General features: G+C 37.2%; 1 protein-coding gene across 2 annotated transcripts in view; it reads left to right on the forward strand.

The window, feature by feature from the left end:
* Window positions 1-12,271, forward strand: part of THSD7A (thrombospondin type 1 domain containing 7A) — a 267,649-nt gene that overhangs the window by 42,914 nt on the left and 212,464 nt on the right. For both annotated transcript variants that reach the window (XM_026841560.1, XM_026841561.1), the window contains exon 3: window positions 10,526-11,045. In XM_026841560.1, the coding sequence (XP_026697361.1) occupies window positions 10,886-11,045 (160 nt within the window). In that variant the 5' untranslated portion in view covers window positions 10,526-10,885. The remainder of the gene's footprint in view (window positions 1-10,525; window positions 11,046-12,271) is intronic.

Here is a 12,271-nt window from a genome sequence, read left to right on the forward strand (position 1 = left end):
CATTTATATGATACCTATGTATGTTAAGATAATACATCTGCCAAACTACAAGTGTGGTGTTTGGCTTTTTATGGGAAGTCTTAGGCAGAAAAATAATCATAGTTTAATAATTTGTAATGAAATTTCATGCTGTTGCCTTTCTTGTTAACCCTTAGTCTTTTAAACTGCATTTACTGTTTCTAATAATACCACAGTCTTTCACTGTAGCAGACATAATACTTGTGCTACGTATCACAGAATCATTCATGTTGGAAAAGACCCTTGGGATCATTGAGCCCAACCGTCAGCCCTACTCTACAAAGTTCTCCCCTACAGAATATCCCCCAACATCTCATCCAAACGACCCTTAAACACACCCAGGGATGGTATCTCCACCTCCTCCCTGGGCAGCCTATTCCACTGTCTGATCACTCTTCCTGTGAAAAAATTTTTCCTAATGCCCGGTCTAAACCTCCCCTGTTGGAGTTTAAAGCCGCCCCCTTGTTCTGTCACTAATCACCTGTGAGAAGAGACCAGCACCAACCTCTCTACAATGTCCTTTCAGGGAGCTGTAGAGAGTGATGAGGTCTCCCCTCAGCCTTCTCTTCCTCAAACTGAACAGTCCCAGCTCCTTCAACCTCTCCTCACAGGATCTGTTCTCCAGGCCCTTCACCAGCTTCGTTGCCCTCCTCTGCACTCACTCCAGCACCTCGATATCTCTCCTGTATTGAGGTGCCCAAAACTGGACACAACACTCCAGGTGTGGCCTCACCAGTGCAGAGCACAGGGGGTCCATCACCTCCCTACTTCTGCTGGTCACACTATCTCTAACACAAGCCAGGATGCCATTGGCTTTCTTGGCCACCCGGGCACACTGCTGGCTCGTGTTCAGCTGCTTGTCAATTAGAGCCGGCAGATCCTTTTCTTCCAGACAGCTCTCCAGCCACACCTCCCCAAGCCTGTAGCCATGTAGGGGGTTGTTGTGGCCCAAGTGCAGGACCTGGCACTTCTCATTTTCTCTTAGATCTGTTGAAAGTATTTACCATCAGATAGAACATGGATTATTAGTTTATTAGGGAAATCGGGTACAGAAAAGTTAATTAAAAATTTTTTTAATTTTTTTTTTTTTTTAAATTAAAAAGCTTTTCTGTAAGACAATAAATACCCTGAAAGTTTACTAATAATCTTTGATAAACAGCAGTGTGTGTGCTTTGCAAAGAAATGCCATAGTGAAGCTAATTATTCACAACACACACTAGCTATGTCAAATTGCAAAATGAACATCAGACTTTGTATGTTGTAGGAATTAAAACACCATCAGTTGAGTTAATGAAGAGCATACAATGAATATGATCTCATCTTTGCAGTGCAGTTAAAGTGAAAACCATTTAAAGAACTGTTGCAAAAATCATAATTTAGGGGGGAAAACAAACAATAAAGCAAATGTTTACTATCTATTTCAATTACTTTCTGCTTAGAGGTATGCATTAGGTTTATTTATTGTTTGATTTCAAATTCTTTCTTCTAATGGTTTAAGCATACAGTGGCTAATGGTCCATTCTGGAATCAAATGAATACAATCTTCTGTATTCCATTATACAAAGCAAAAAACCCTCATTTGAGATTGTTTCATTATGGTATCATCTGAAGATCACTACTTGAAATTGCAGGTTAGCATAAGGATGGGAATGTGAAAGAGAATATGAAACACAGAAGAGAAAGAAAAACTTGAGTATGGGTTTCTGACGATGTAAATGCAATGAAAATGCCATTCCCTATTACTGTTTTAATTATTTTTCTTTTGTAGAATTGCTTACAAAGAGCCTCCATACTGTTTCTTCCTTCAGTGAGCAGTGTATCAAAGTAGTTTGTCATATATTCTGTGAAGTATATAGATGCAACTGTCAGTTGTTTAGACCAAGGTTAGTTTTAAGTCTCATGGGAAAAACTTGTGGAAGTACCAGAGCTGCCTCTAATACTTAATTGGAAAGCTTTTTTTCCCATTTTCAGATACACAAGTATAGTAGCAATTGGATGAAAACTGGCAATAATGGGAATAACAATGGTGCCAATTTAATGAAAGTTTTTCCTGTCCTGAAAGTGTCACATCACCTTAAGTTTAGTTTGATCTTCTAGTGAAGCTCTAATTTTAATGCTAATGCTGATAATTTAAAGAAGATTGTTCAGCAGCACACAGAATATGTTAAATGCAATCTGTATGCAGAAAATTATATGTCGTTGTGATGTCACTTATCTCAGTGCATAGATTTGGCTACTTGCTTTCTTTTTGCCACAGAAATATTGGTGCAATGGAGTCTCTGCAACAGCAGAGGAGGAAGAAAAGTCAGATTGTAGGAAAATGGGAGGTTTTGTTAACACAGTTTACTGTTTTGGAACTAGTTGTCCATGTGGTTTGAAATGACATCATGCTTTCATTAATATGGGCTTAGAATTCATTAATTTTATTGCCTTCCTTATTCAGATTTAGTTTTTACATTGTTGCTTGCTACAGAGTTGACTTCAATGCGAGTGACCTATGATTTTCAATAGGAAGATTGATCAGTAGGAACAGATGTCCCTTCTACCCCCCAGTTAAAGCACCTCTGATACAATGAAAGTATGACTGGGGGAACACACTTGTGAGTCTTTCATATATAATTAGAGAGCAAAGGATTTACTTTCAGATATCATCTTCTGTGCTGTAACTTAAATTATAGTCTAAGATTCTGCAAAATATGATTATTGATGATATAATGTAGTTCTATCTTAGGGCTTGGTTAGTTAGCAGATCACAGTTGAATCTTGATCATTAATTTAACGTGGTTTGAATCTCACCTTATCTTATCCCATGTCAGAATGGTGTGAGATTCTTTAATCAGTTTCCTGAAGTTATACTCCTCTTGTTTATTGATCTGTTGAAGCCAGCACAAAACACACAGATGTACTTTTGGCCAGTTAAGTTAGGACTCTTAAGAAGTTAACAAATCATTAAAAGCTATTTCCAACAATATTGTGTTTGTCACTACTACTGAGCCTATTCATTTCTGGAAACCATTAACTGTGTTGGTTATGTTAAAGAACCCGCAGTGAAACAACAGCCTACTAAAGAAAGCAGCCTTGTTTAATTTTCGTATTAATTTGTATTACTTAACTAATTTGAGAATTGATAAAAGAATGTTTGAGTGATTTATGGCTTGAAAAAGAAGACCAACATTCCCCTCCTTGAAAATGGAAATTGGCTTGTCAGACATTTAGATGAAGAATGATCAATCAATAGGATTTTAATAAGGAGGAGGTTTAACATTGACTGAAGGTGGCTTTTGTTTAAAGGTGATTTGGTATGTGCAAATACTAAGCTCTCCCTGGAGAAGATTTTCAAAGGCAATAATGGACACTGATTTTCTTTGTTTATTCCATTCTCTGTTTCCCTTGCCAGGGATTTCAGTACTTACCTCTCCATTGTGTCATTGAAATCTCCCTGCCTGCTTTTCAGGTCCTGTGAATTATTTTACTTATTTGCATTTACAATTATTATTTTTAACTTTTATTCTTCTCTGGTGAGCAAGTTGTCTGGATAAATTGAAATTATTTTCAGCATAAATTCATGTTAGGCATAGGGGCTAGCTGTTCCCATTGATTTTAAAAACACAAACTTCAAAAGTATATGCACACACTGGAAGAACAGAGTTGACTTAGCAAGTCTCATTAAAATCCTGCCTTTTGGTTTCCTTTTGAAAATCTAATATAATGGGGTGGGTGATAGAAAACTGGTTCTGCTGGCAGTTATGGTCACCTGGGTTAGTTTGTTTTCTCCATTAGTGAAGTCTCTATTGGAGTTTCTGAAAGTTAGGTAACTAAAGTTAGATTTAAAAAGCTCCGTTCTTTGTACAGTCTTAATCACATAGGTATACAAACGATAGATCCAAACACATTAAAAGAGTAAACAGTAAATAGTACACCCACAAAAATTCTGCTTGTCACTACTTCCTCACAGTATTTTTTTCTCCACTTGGTTTCTTATCCTGATTTCTGTCTGTTTTCTTGCCTTTTCCTATCACTTACTTTCTTTCCAGGCTTTCTATCCTAGTGACTTAGAGGTTAGCTTTATGTTCCAGTCTCTCTTTTGTACCCAATATTAGGGATTTTTCCCATCACAGTCTGTAAGCAGTTCTGGTACTGCAGTTCCAGAAGAGGTTCTAATTATATGCAGATTTCTTTTTGGAGGTTATGATGAGAATACCACACTGATCACTCCCAACAGAAGCACAGTTTAAGTTTCTTCCCTATAGTAGAAGTTACCAAAAGCTTTCAAGTGACAAATTCACCATTTTCCTCATGCACGTTTTTTTTTATTTTTCCTTTTTTATTCACACAGAAAGGTAATGATTCTCTTTCTTCACTGAAATGATTGAGATCAGGATGGAGATAATTTTTATGTGTTTTTCTCTTTCTTGTCTTTGGCTTTATCTATAGAGTTACTATGAAACTGCAAATTTGGCAGTCTTAAGAAACAGAAAATTGTAATTGACAGAGTAGTGATGCAGACCTTGCTACAAACCTTAACTGTAATTAGCATTTTGCTTGAGAATTTTGTGTGTGATTAGAATTATGCTGTATGTATAGTCTCTCCAAGAGAAATTTCAAATACAAGGATTTACTTCATCTGTTCCTGAATATGTGAACATGCTCAAAATCTCTTTGAGCAAGCTGGTTTATCAGTGCTGTTTGCTTTCCAGTGAAAATTTCATACTGTATTTTCCCGTTATTCAGCAAGCTCCATCAGAGGCTAGTAAACTGAATTGATGAGTATAGGTTGAGAGTTTGAATTTTCAATAGAGATGACAGTTCCTGATAGGGAACTATCACAGACACTTCTGCAGCCAGTTGTGATACTTGGAAAGGTTACACTTCATGCAGTCTGCTGTTGAAGCTAATGTAATCTGGGCAGAAAGGACACTGTCCATTCACAGAGTTTAAAACCAAAAAGCAGAATTAGCTGATTTAATCTGACCTTCTGCAGTTCTTGAGCTGCTACGTTTTGCAAAGGTATTGATCTGTTTAGGCCAGCAGCCTTTCCTTGATTAAAAATGTATCATCAAGTAAAAATTAACATTTTTCTGGAAGACAAAGATGGTAAATACATGCTTTCACTAGGTAGCTTCATCCAAAACTGGATAACTTCGTTGATAGATTCACTGATTTTGTACTTGAATTCCTCTAGCTTTATTTTTCCAGCAAGCAGGTCTTGTCTCCTGGTCTTACATTAACATTCCCTTCTTTCAAGGAATACTTTCTGCCAGGAGTATTGATTGTTACCTGCCAAAGCGATCTACAAAAATGGAACAGCCAGGTGTTAAACCAAACTGAGAGAACTACTGAAATACAGCAGTAGAGATTAAAACAAAAGGAAACAAAAGGCCAAACCTTTTAGCAACTGAACACACACACACACACCCTTACCGATGAAAGAATGGCTAGGAAAACTTCTAGATTTAAACTAGATTAAAAACCAAACAAACACACCCCACCCCCTGCCCTCCAATATAGTAAAAAAAACAAACAAACACTCAAAAAAGAGACATGTCTCTGAGAATTACCAAATTACCTTAATAAAAGCAAAGCATTTGTAAAGTCAGAACTAGATGACTAGATGTTTGCAGCTCATGCATTTATGCAAGTAGAATCTTTATTCATTTTCCAAAAATAACTCTTTCCTGGTGCAAAGATTTTTGAAGTAATCGAGAAAAACTGAAGTGTTTAAGTATACATTATTAACACATTCTAGTGATTTTGTACATGGAATGATTTCTTACTTCTGCACAGCTGCCATACATAACTCTTAAAGTTCCTGATTTGTCCTCCAAATCTATGATCCAAAAGAATGATATAAATTTAACAAACAGGCATCGTAAAATTTCTACTGTTTGCAAAAAAGTGTTACTCTGGCAAAACCAAAAATAATTGTACTTCACTCTTTGACAAGTCTCTTACCTGCTATGAAAGAATTAAGAGAAATCCATAAATAGCATATTATGACATGGTAGAGTGTGACACCTAGAGGCCATATGTTTAGGATCCCTATCAACTGCATGTTTTGCACAACACAATTAATCTTGGAATTAAGGAATGGAGCTGCCAGATATCGAGAGATTATGTATATTGCAACATATTAATATTTTTTAAAGATTATTCATTTTTAGGATATTTTTTGTGGCTTCCCTGACTAGGCTCCCTAGCATTGATAAGAAAAACAATAGACCATTACTGAGTGTGCTGAGTACTCAGTGCTCTGCAGCAAAGCCTAGAAGAGCACTGTACAGTATATTCCAGCCTGAAGTTCTCATAATCTGATAAAATTCTTGCAGATCCCATCTCAAGAGAATATTTATAATATACTTTCGCCTGTAGTAAAATATATGCAGGAAAGTCAAGCTCTCACAAAGTGCAGAGCTGGAAGTTTTGGCCCATGAGATGTCAGGGAGTAAAGAGAACAAAAGCTTTTTTCGGCTGTTACATGAATAATTTAGATCATGGATCTTGCAAAACAAATGTACATGCAAGGGAACATACCCCACCTTCCTAACTTCTTTAAAAGTTAAGGGTGCAACCATACCACTGCATCCCATACAAGGGATATATATCTGAGGGCATCCCAATATGCTGACTGAGCCAGGTTAGTATGTTAACAAATTTAAAGTGCTTTTCAGAAATGTGTGGTACTGTATTATCCGATGGGAATTAGCTGTAATAAAATCATTATAACTCTAGAGCTCTTTTTGGGGAGATAGTTGACTTATTTGTCTCTGGCAGCACTTGCCATTTTCATAACTAAGTGAAGGAAAGAAGTATTTGAGGTAAATCAAAATGAACAGCGTTCAAATGATGGGGACTTTGAATTTTCTACATGAGAAAGGAAACATTTTTCATTCTTGAGAATTTGGATGATTTTTGTGGTATTCTAGTACTTGCATAGCAGAGATGGATTAGTGGGATACAATTGTAGAGTTTGTGAAACATGTTCTGTAGATCTAGACGAGTGGACTGAAACTTCTCTAAAGATTTCTGGCTTAACCAAACTGTAATTGAAGATGGATGAAAGTCATGCTGGACACACCTCTTCACTGAGTATTGTTGACTCTAGAAACAAATGTGCTAGATATATGTTGTACTCTGCACACTTTACTACATGTAGGAAAACACCATATTCAAGGTAGAAGATAATGTGATCCTGAAGCTTTTATCCATGACATTTCATAAACAGAGAAGGGTGCTAACACAGAACTGCATGCTAGCAGAGGAATACCAGCAGGGTGATTCTGTTTGGCAGGCAGCTTTTCATACCCAGCAGCTAAGAAATTTATATCTTGTTCTCATTTCTCTTTCCACTAAGTAAAAGGTATTCCATGTTTTGGTTTTTGTTTGTTGTTTTTTTTTTTTTCATCCTCTGTTTAATGCTAAGAAACATGAACAAAGTAATTCCAGTGTTTCATGGTTAACTCTACCTCATTTTCGTAAAGGTCTTTGAGGTCAGTCATAGTTTTTCATAGAAAACAAAAAGGTGCTAACTTGTCAATCACTTGTGCGAGCAGTTTACAGACTCCACATAGCTCCTGTGCCTCAGATGAATAATTGTATCTGATTAAAAGTCTACTGAGACTCATAGGTTGGTGCTCCAAGGTACAACACTGACACTATTACGTTAGTGATACAGATAATAATGTTGATTGTAGTTTATTTCTATGCTTTTCCTAGAGGTTTCTTCTCAGAAGTACCTCACCATTTATTTGGGAATGTCTAAGCCATAAACAACTGATAAATTATGATCGTTAGGTATGTATTAGAAGATGGGTTGCCAGCGTGGGCTGGAAATAGTGGTCGCACTGTTAACTGGGAGGGAGGTCCCATGTTCACTGTAGCAAATAGGAAGAGGGCAGGAGTGTACTGATACACTGCGGTGGAAAAGGCAGTAACAGCAGCTCTTTGGGTGAGGTGTGCTGATAACAGCTGAAGTTTGCCATCAGGATATATTGCCTCTTGTGTCTGAAGTCTAACTCCTGCAGTTAGGCTGGTGGGTGTCTCTGCAGGCATCAGCCTACTCTTGGGCCTGTGGTTTCACTGGCCTTTCCCTGCCCTGATTAATAAGAAATGAGTGTATGTACTGCAGAAGTGATCTAGTGGTTCCTAAAAACAGCAGGTCAGGTATCCTTTTTTTTTTTTTTTTTTTTTTTTTTTTTTTTTTTTTTTTCCAGGCACACAAATACATTTGCATAATAAATATTCCCTCCATTCTGTCTCTGTGACATATTTCTGAACAGTTTTAAATGCATCATAGCTTCTTACCAAAAAAAAGGGTGAAATTATTCTTTCATAGTTCATTAATTCTTGACAGAAAAAATGGTACAACTATAAAAAGTAGTGTGAAATTATTTTATTTTAATAATCTCTATTTTAGTGAAATTTTAAAGTATGTGGTCCTATAGTTGGATAAATATAAGAAAATATTTGAGTGTTTGTTTATGTGTGCTTACCCCCTCTCATGATATTGCTTTGTTCTGCTGTCAAAACCCACTTTGATTCATTGTGCCAACTACATGGATGATCTGTTCCCTGATGATGTTTCCAGATGATCTGAGTCACGTACAAACTATTTTCAGAGGCTTTCTTTCATGGAAATTCTAGGTAGAATCCATTGTATTTAATAACTCTGAAAAGGGTGCCTTTTCCCCTAGTTGCACTATAAACTTGACTTTTCCCCTGGTATACAGCTCTATCCACAAAGCCAACATTTTTACTATTTATTTTTCAAAGGAATGTATGTTTTATATGTTTTATTTTAACGGTGCAGTTCAGTAAAGCTATTGCCACAGATTTCTTGATGTTCTCAAAACTTTTTTAAGCTCTTAAATTCTTAGTCTTATTTTTCATAAATTTTGAAGCTGGCATTATTTTTGTTAGGTCAGATATTCTCAATTCCCATGTGACTAACTTAACCTCGGATTTACATGTGAAGTTGCTACAATTCCATGAACTCAGAGAGCATTTTAATTTAAAGTAGTATTCTGTCCAGTTCAACAAAGCAAAGGCTGAAGGGGCTTCCATGCTTCCTGAAGTGAATACAGCATGATGTAGCAGAAATAAATAAAATGTATTTCCAGAAGTGCTTTAGCTGAGGGTACAAGTTCTGCATTAGGATGCTATAAATTTGTAAAGATCATGGCTTTCTATGTATCCCTTATCAACCTATAATCTCCTGATTGTTGCCTGTTTTTCAACAGCTGAGGAACAGTAATCCACACTTGCTTATCTCTCTTAATCACAGCCTCACAGTGCTAGAGCTCCCTGAGCCTTTAATTCCCTCTTAGAGGCGTAACAGAGTGGAAAGTAAACAAAGACGAATTTGCAACCTTCAACATTGCTAATTTGCTCTGATGTCAGAATATTTAAACAGGCAAGGACTTGGGAATTATTTGATCACGGCTGATTTTAATCTAATGCATGTGAAAAGGCTGAGTCTGGGAAGGTTGTGCAAAATGACAGGCATCCCAAGAGAGGCTGGCTGAAGGTTTCTTCTTTAAACAATAATAGCTCCATCATTTCCAAACTCTGTGTCCTGTGTTCTTACTGCGTATTTTTGTAGCTGTTTGCATTTTTAATGAAACTTTTTAAATGTGATAGCGGTTTTCTTGAGAATTCCTCATTTGCTTTCCAGTTTATAGGTGTCCGAAACTCGATCTTTAGGATTGTTATTCATCTGTTCACTGGGTGGTGTGTGGGAGAGATAAAGATCCCTATTTAAAAAGCTTTGTCTCTCTCCACGTTTTTGTATCATCATGATAGCCTAATGTATCCTGAACACTTTCATATGTAAAACTCAGTGTATGTTTTAAAAATGATTGATAACTTGATCTTCACATTATTTTAAATGACACAGTTGACATTTATGCATGTATATATGTGTACATACTTGCTGGATAGGCAAGGATGTTATCTTGCCTTATATATTACATGCACACTTCATCCACTACAGAGGTGACGTGCTTGCACATACATAGACGTTATCATGTACATATATTCATCTGTCCTCACAGCAAATAGCTGTATGTTATTACCTGAAATAGATTTGATAAATATGCAAGTCAAGTTAGTGTTTTAAATTTTTTTTTTTCATTTTTTCTGCATTTTCTTCTGTTTCCCTTCATAAGGTCTTAACTGTCTATTTAATACATGTGTAATCACTTTTTTGTTGTTGTTGTTTACAAAATAGTTAATGTAGCATACATATTGTTGTCAGGACAAATGTCTGATGTGCTCTTAATTAATACATATCGTTCTGGCTTTATCTGTTCTGGTTGTATGACTTGGGTTTTGAAGCATGTCTGATGATGATTTCTTCTTTTCTTCTTGGTATGTATCAGTTGGGATTTTCCAGGGAGAGACGTGTCTGGGAAGCCAGCCTTTTGCAGTCACTCTCTACGTCGAGATTACAGCACTAGGCTATTTGTGTTTCTCCTCATCCCTGTTTCTCTCTGTCTCTCACTCTCTCCAGCTGGTGTAAATGACTGCTGCTGCCTCCCAGAGCAAGATAACCTGCTCAGTCAGCTGGAGCCCCCTGCGGACAGCTGTCTCGCTTTTAGCTCATGGAAAACTGCTACTAACCGCTGAATGGAAGAGCGTGGAGCAGCAACCATACTAGCAGCCGCCGCCGCTGCAGCAGCAAGAGCGAGCAAGGACTCTATTGTTCCCTGGTGTTAAACAGCTTTTCCTTTTCAACTGCCATGCACAATAGTGGGGGAGAGGTTTCCGGTCCCCTTCTCCCATGAAGAAATTCTGAAGAGGGGAATATTATTTGAAGAAGGTTTTGTGGTTGTGCTGCGGATTTTGGAGGTGGCAGCAGGCTGCTGGAGACATGGGGTTGAGCGAGGGGAGCGCTGCTTTCTGCCGTGGTCCAGGGGTTTCTGCTGTGCCAGCCCGGTGCGTGGGAGTTCTTGTGCTTCTGCTGCTGGGAATCTGGGACGCCCGTGCACAAAGTGAATTTCAAACTTCATCGGTGTATTTGTGGAAGACCGGTAAGTAGGGATGCTATGTTAACGCAACAGCAGCGTATTTATTTTCTGTTGTAAGTAATAACCTTTTTGTGTCCTTTGTGTATGTGGAGAGAGAAAGTTAAATCTAAATTACTAATGTTTACTTGTAGGCTTACAGGAAAAAAAAAAAAAGGTCATCTTCTAGGTTTCCACTAGGCAAGCGAATATGGCAATTAAAAACCCCACATCTGTGACTCTGTGACACTGTTACTGGGATCTTTTATGTATTTTCTCTGTCTTCTGAGATTTTTTATTTTGTTTAGTAGTTATGCGTTGTATGTAAATAGCAAAGGTCATGGCGTTAGTGCCTGCCCACAATGGGAAGAAACATTTGTTACAATTGGAGTCAGCAACGTTAACGGTGCTCTAAAAATATTGACTTTTCACAAAGCAAGATGTAATTCAGCATGTCTAATCTTTGCGCTCTGTGCTGACATGTAATATATTCAGTGTGGTAATTGATGGGGAGTTGGGTTTGTTAAATTTAGGTTTGTTGCACAGTATATTGGAACCATGAAAGGTAATGATGGATTAGGTGTAATAATCCAAGTGATGCCAGATTTTATAGCCAAAGAGCCGAAGGCAAATAGGCTGTGTGGATTCAGCACCACACTAGATAGATAATTTCCTCTACTTTGATACTAATGAGTTACGTGTCTGTTTTAAAGATTGCATAGTCATAACAGTGTTCCAACCTTAACTCTGCATTAAAAATCAGCAGGGAATTTCCATGTGTCTATTAATATATTACATTAATTCAGAACTGCAGCAGTGATGAATATGTGCATTTTAGTTGTCTAATACAGTTTTAGTTCCAATGTAAGCAGAGTTGAAGTCTCCTTTAGGAAATTAAAAAATGTCAAGCCAGTAAACATTTCACATTGGCTTTGGAAGTTGACTTTCTTCTCTGTATATTGCCATGAATAAACCAATCCTAAAAGCAGTAGTTCTGTTTAAAAACTGCTTTTCCATTAAAGGATAATATAGTAGTAAGAGAGAGTGCAAATTAATCATTTGTCTGAAAAACAACTTTGAGAAGACAGTCTCTTTCCTGGATGGAGGGCCCCAGCCTTCTGCCACAGAAGCAGATCAATTTACAATTACAGTGATATCCTGAATTTTTTAAGAGGCTCCATCTATCCAGCAGCTCAGGGAGCAGATTAAAAGGAAATTCATTTAAACAAGAAGACAAGCTTTCCAATAAAGCT

Source organism: Athene cunicularia (genome assembly GCF_003259725.1).
Source record: "Athene cunicularia isolate RWA chromosome 2 unlocalized genomic scaffold, athCun1 chr2_part1, whole genome shotgun sequence".
NCBI classification, from domain to species: domain Eukaryota; kingdom Metazoa; phylum Chordata; class Aves; order Strigiformes; family Strigidae; genus Athene; species Athene cunicularia.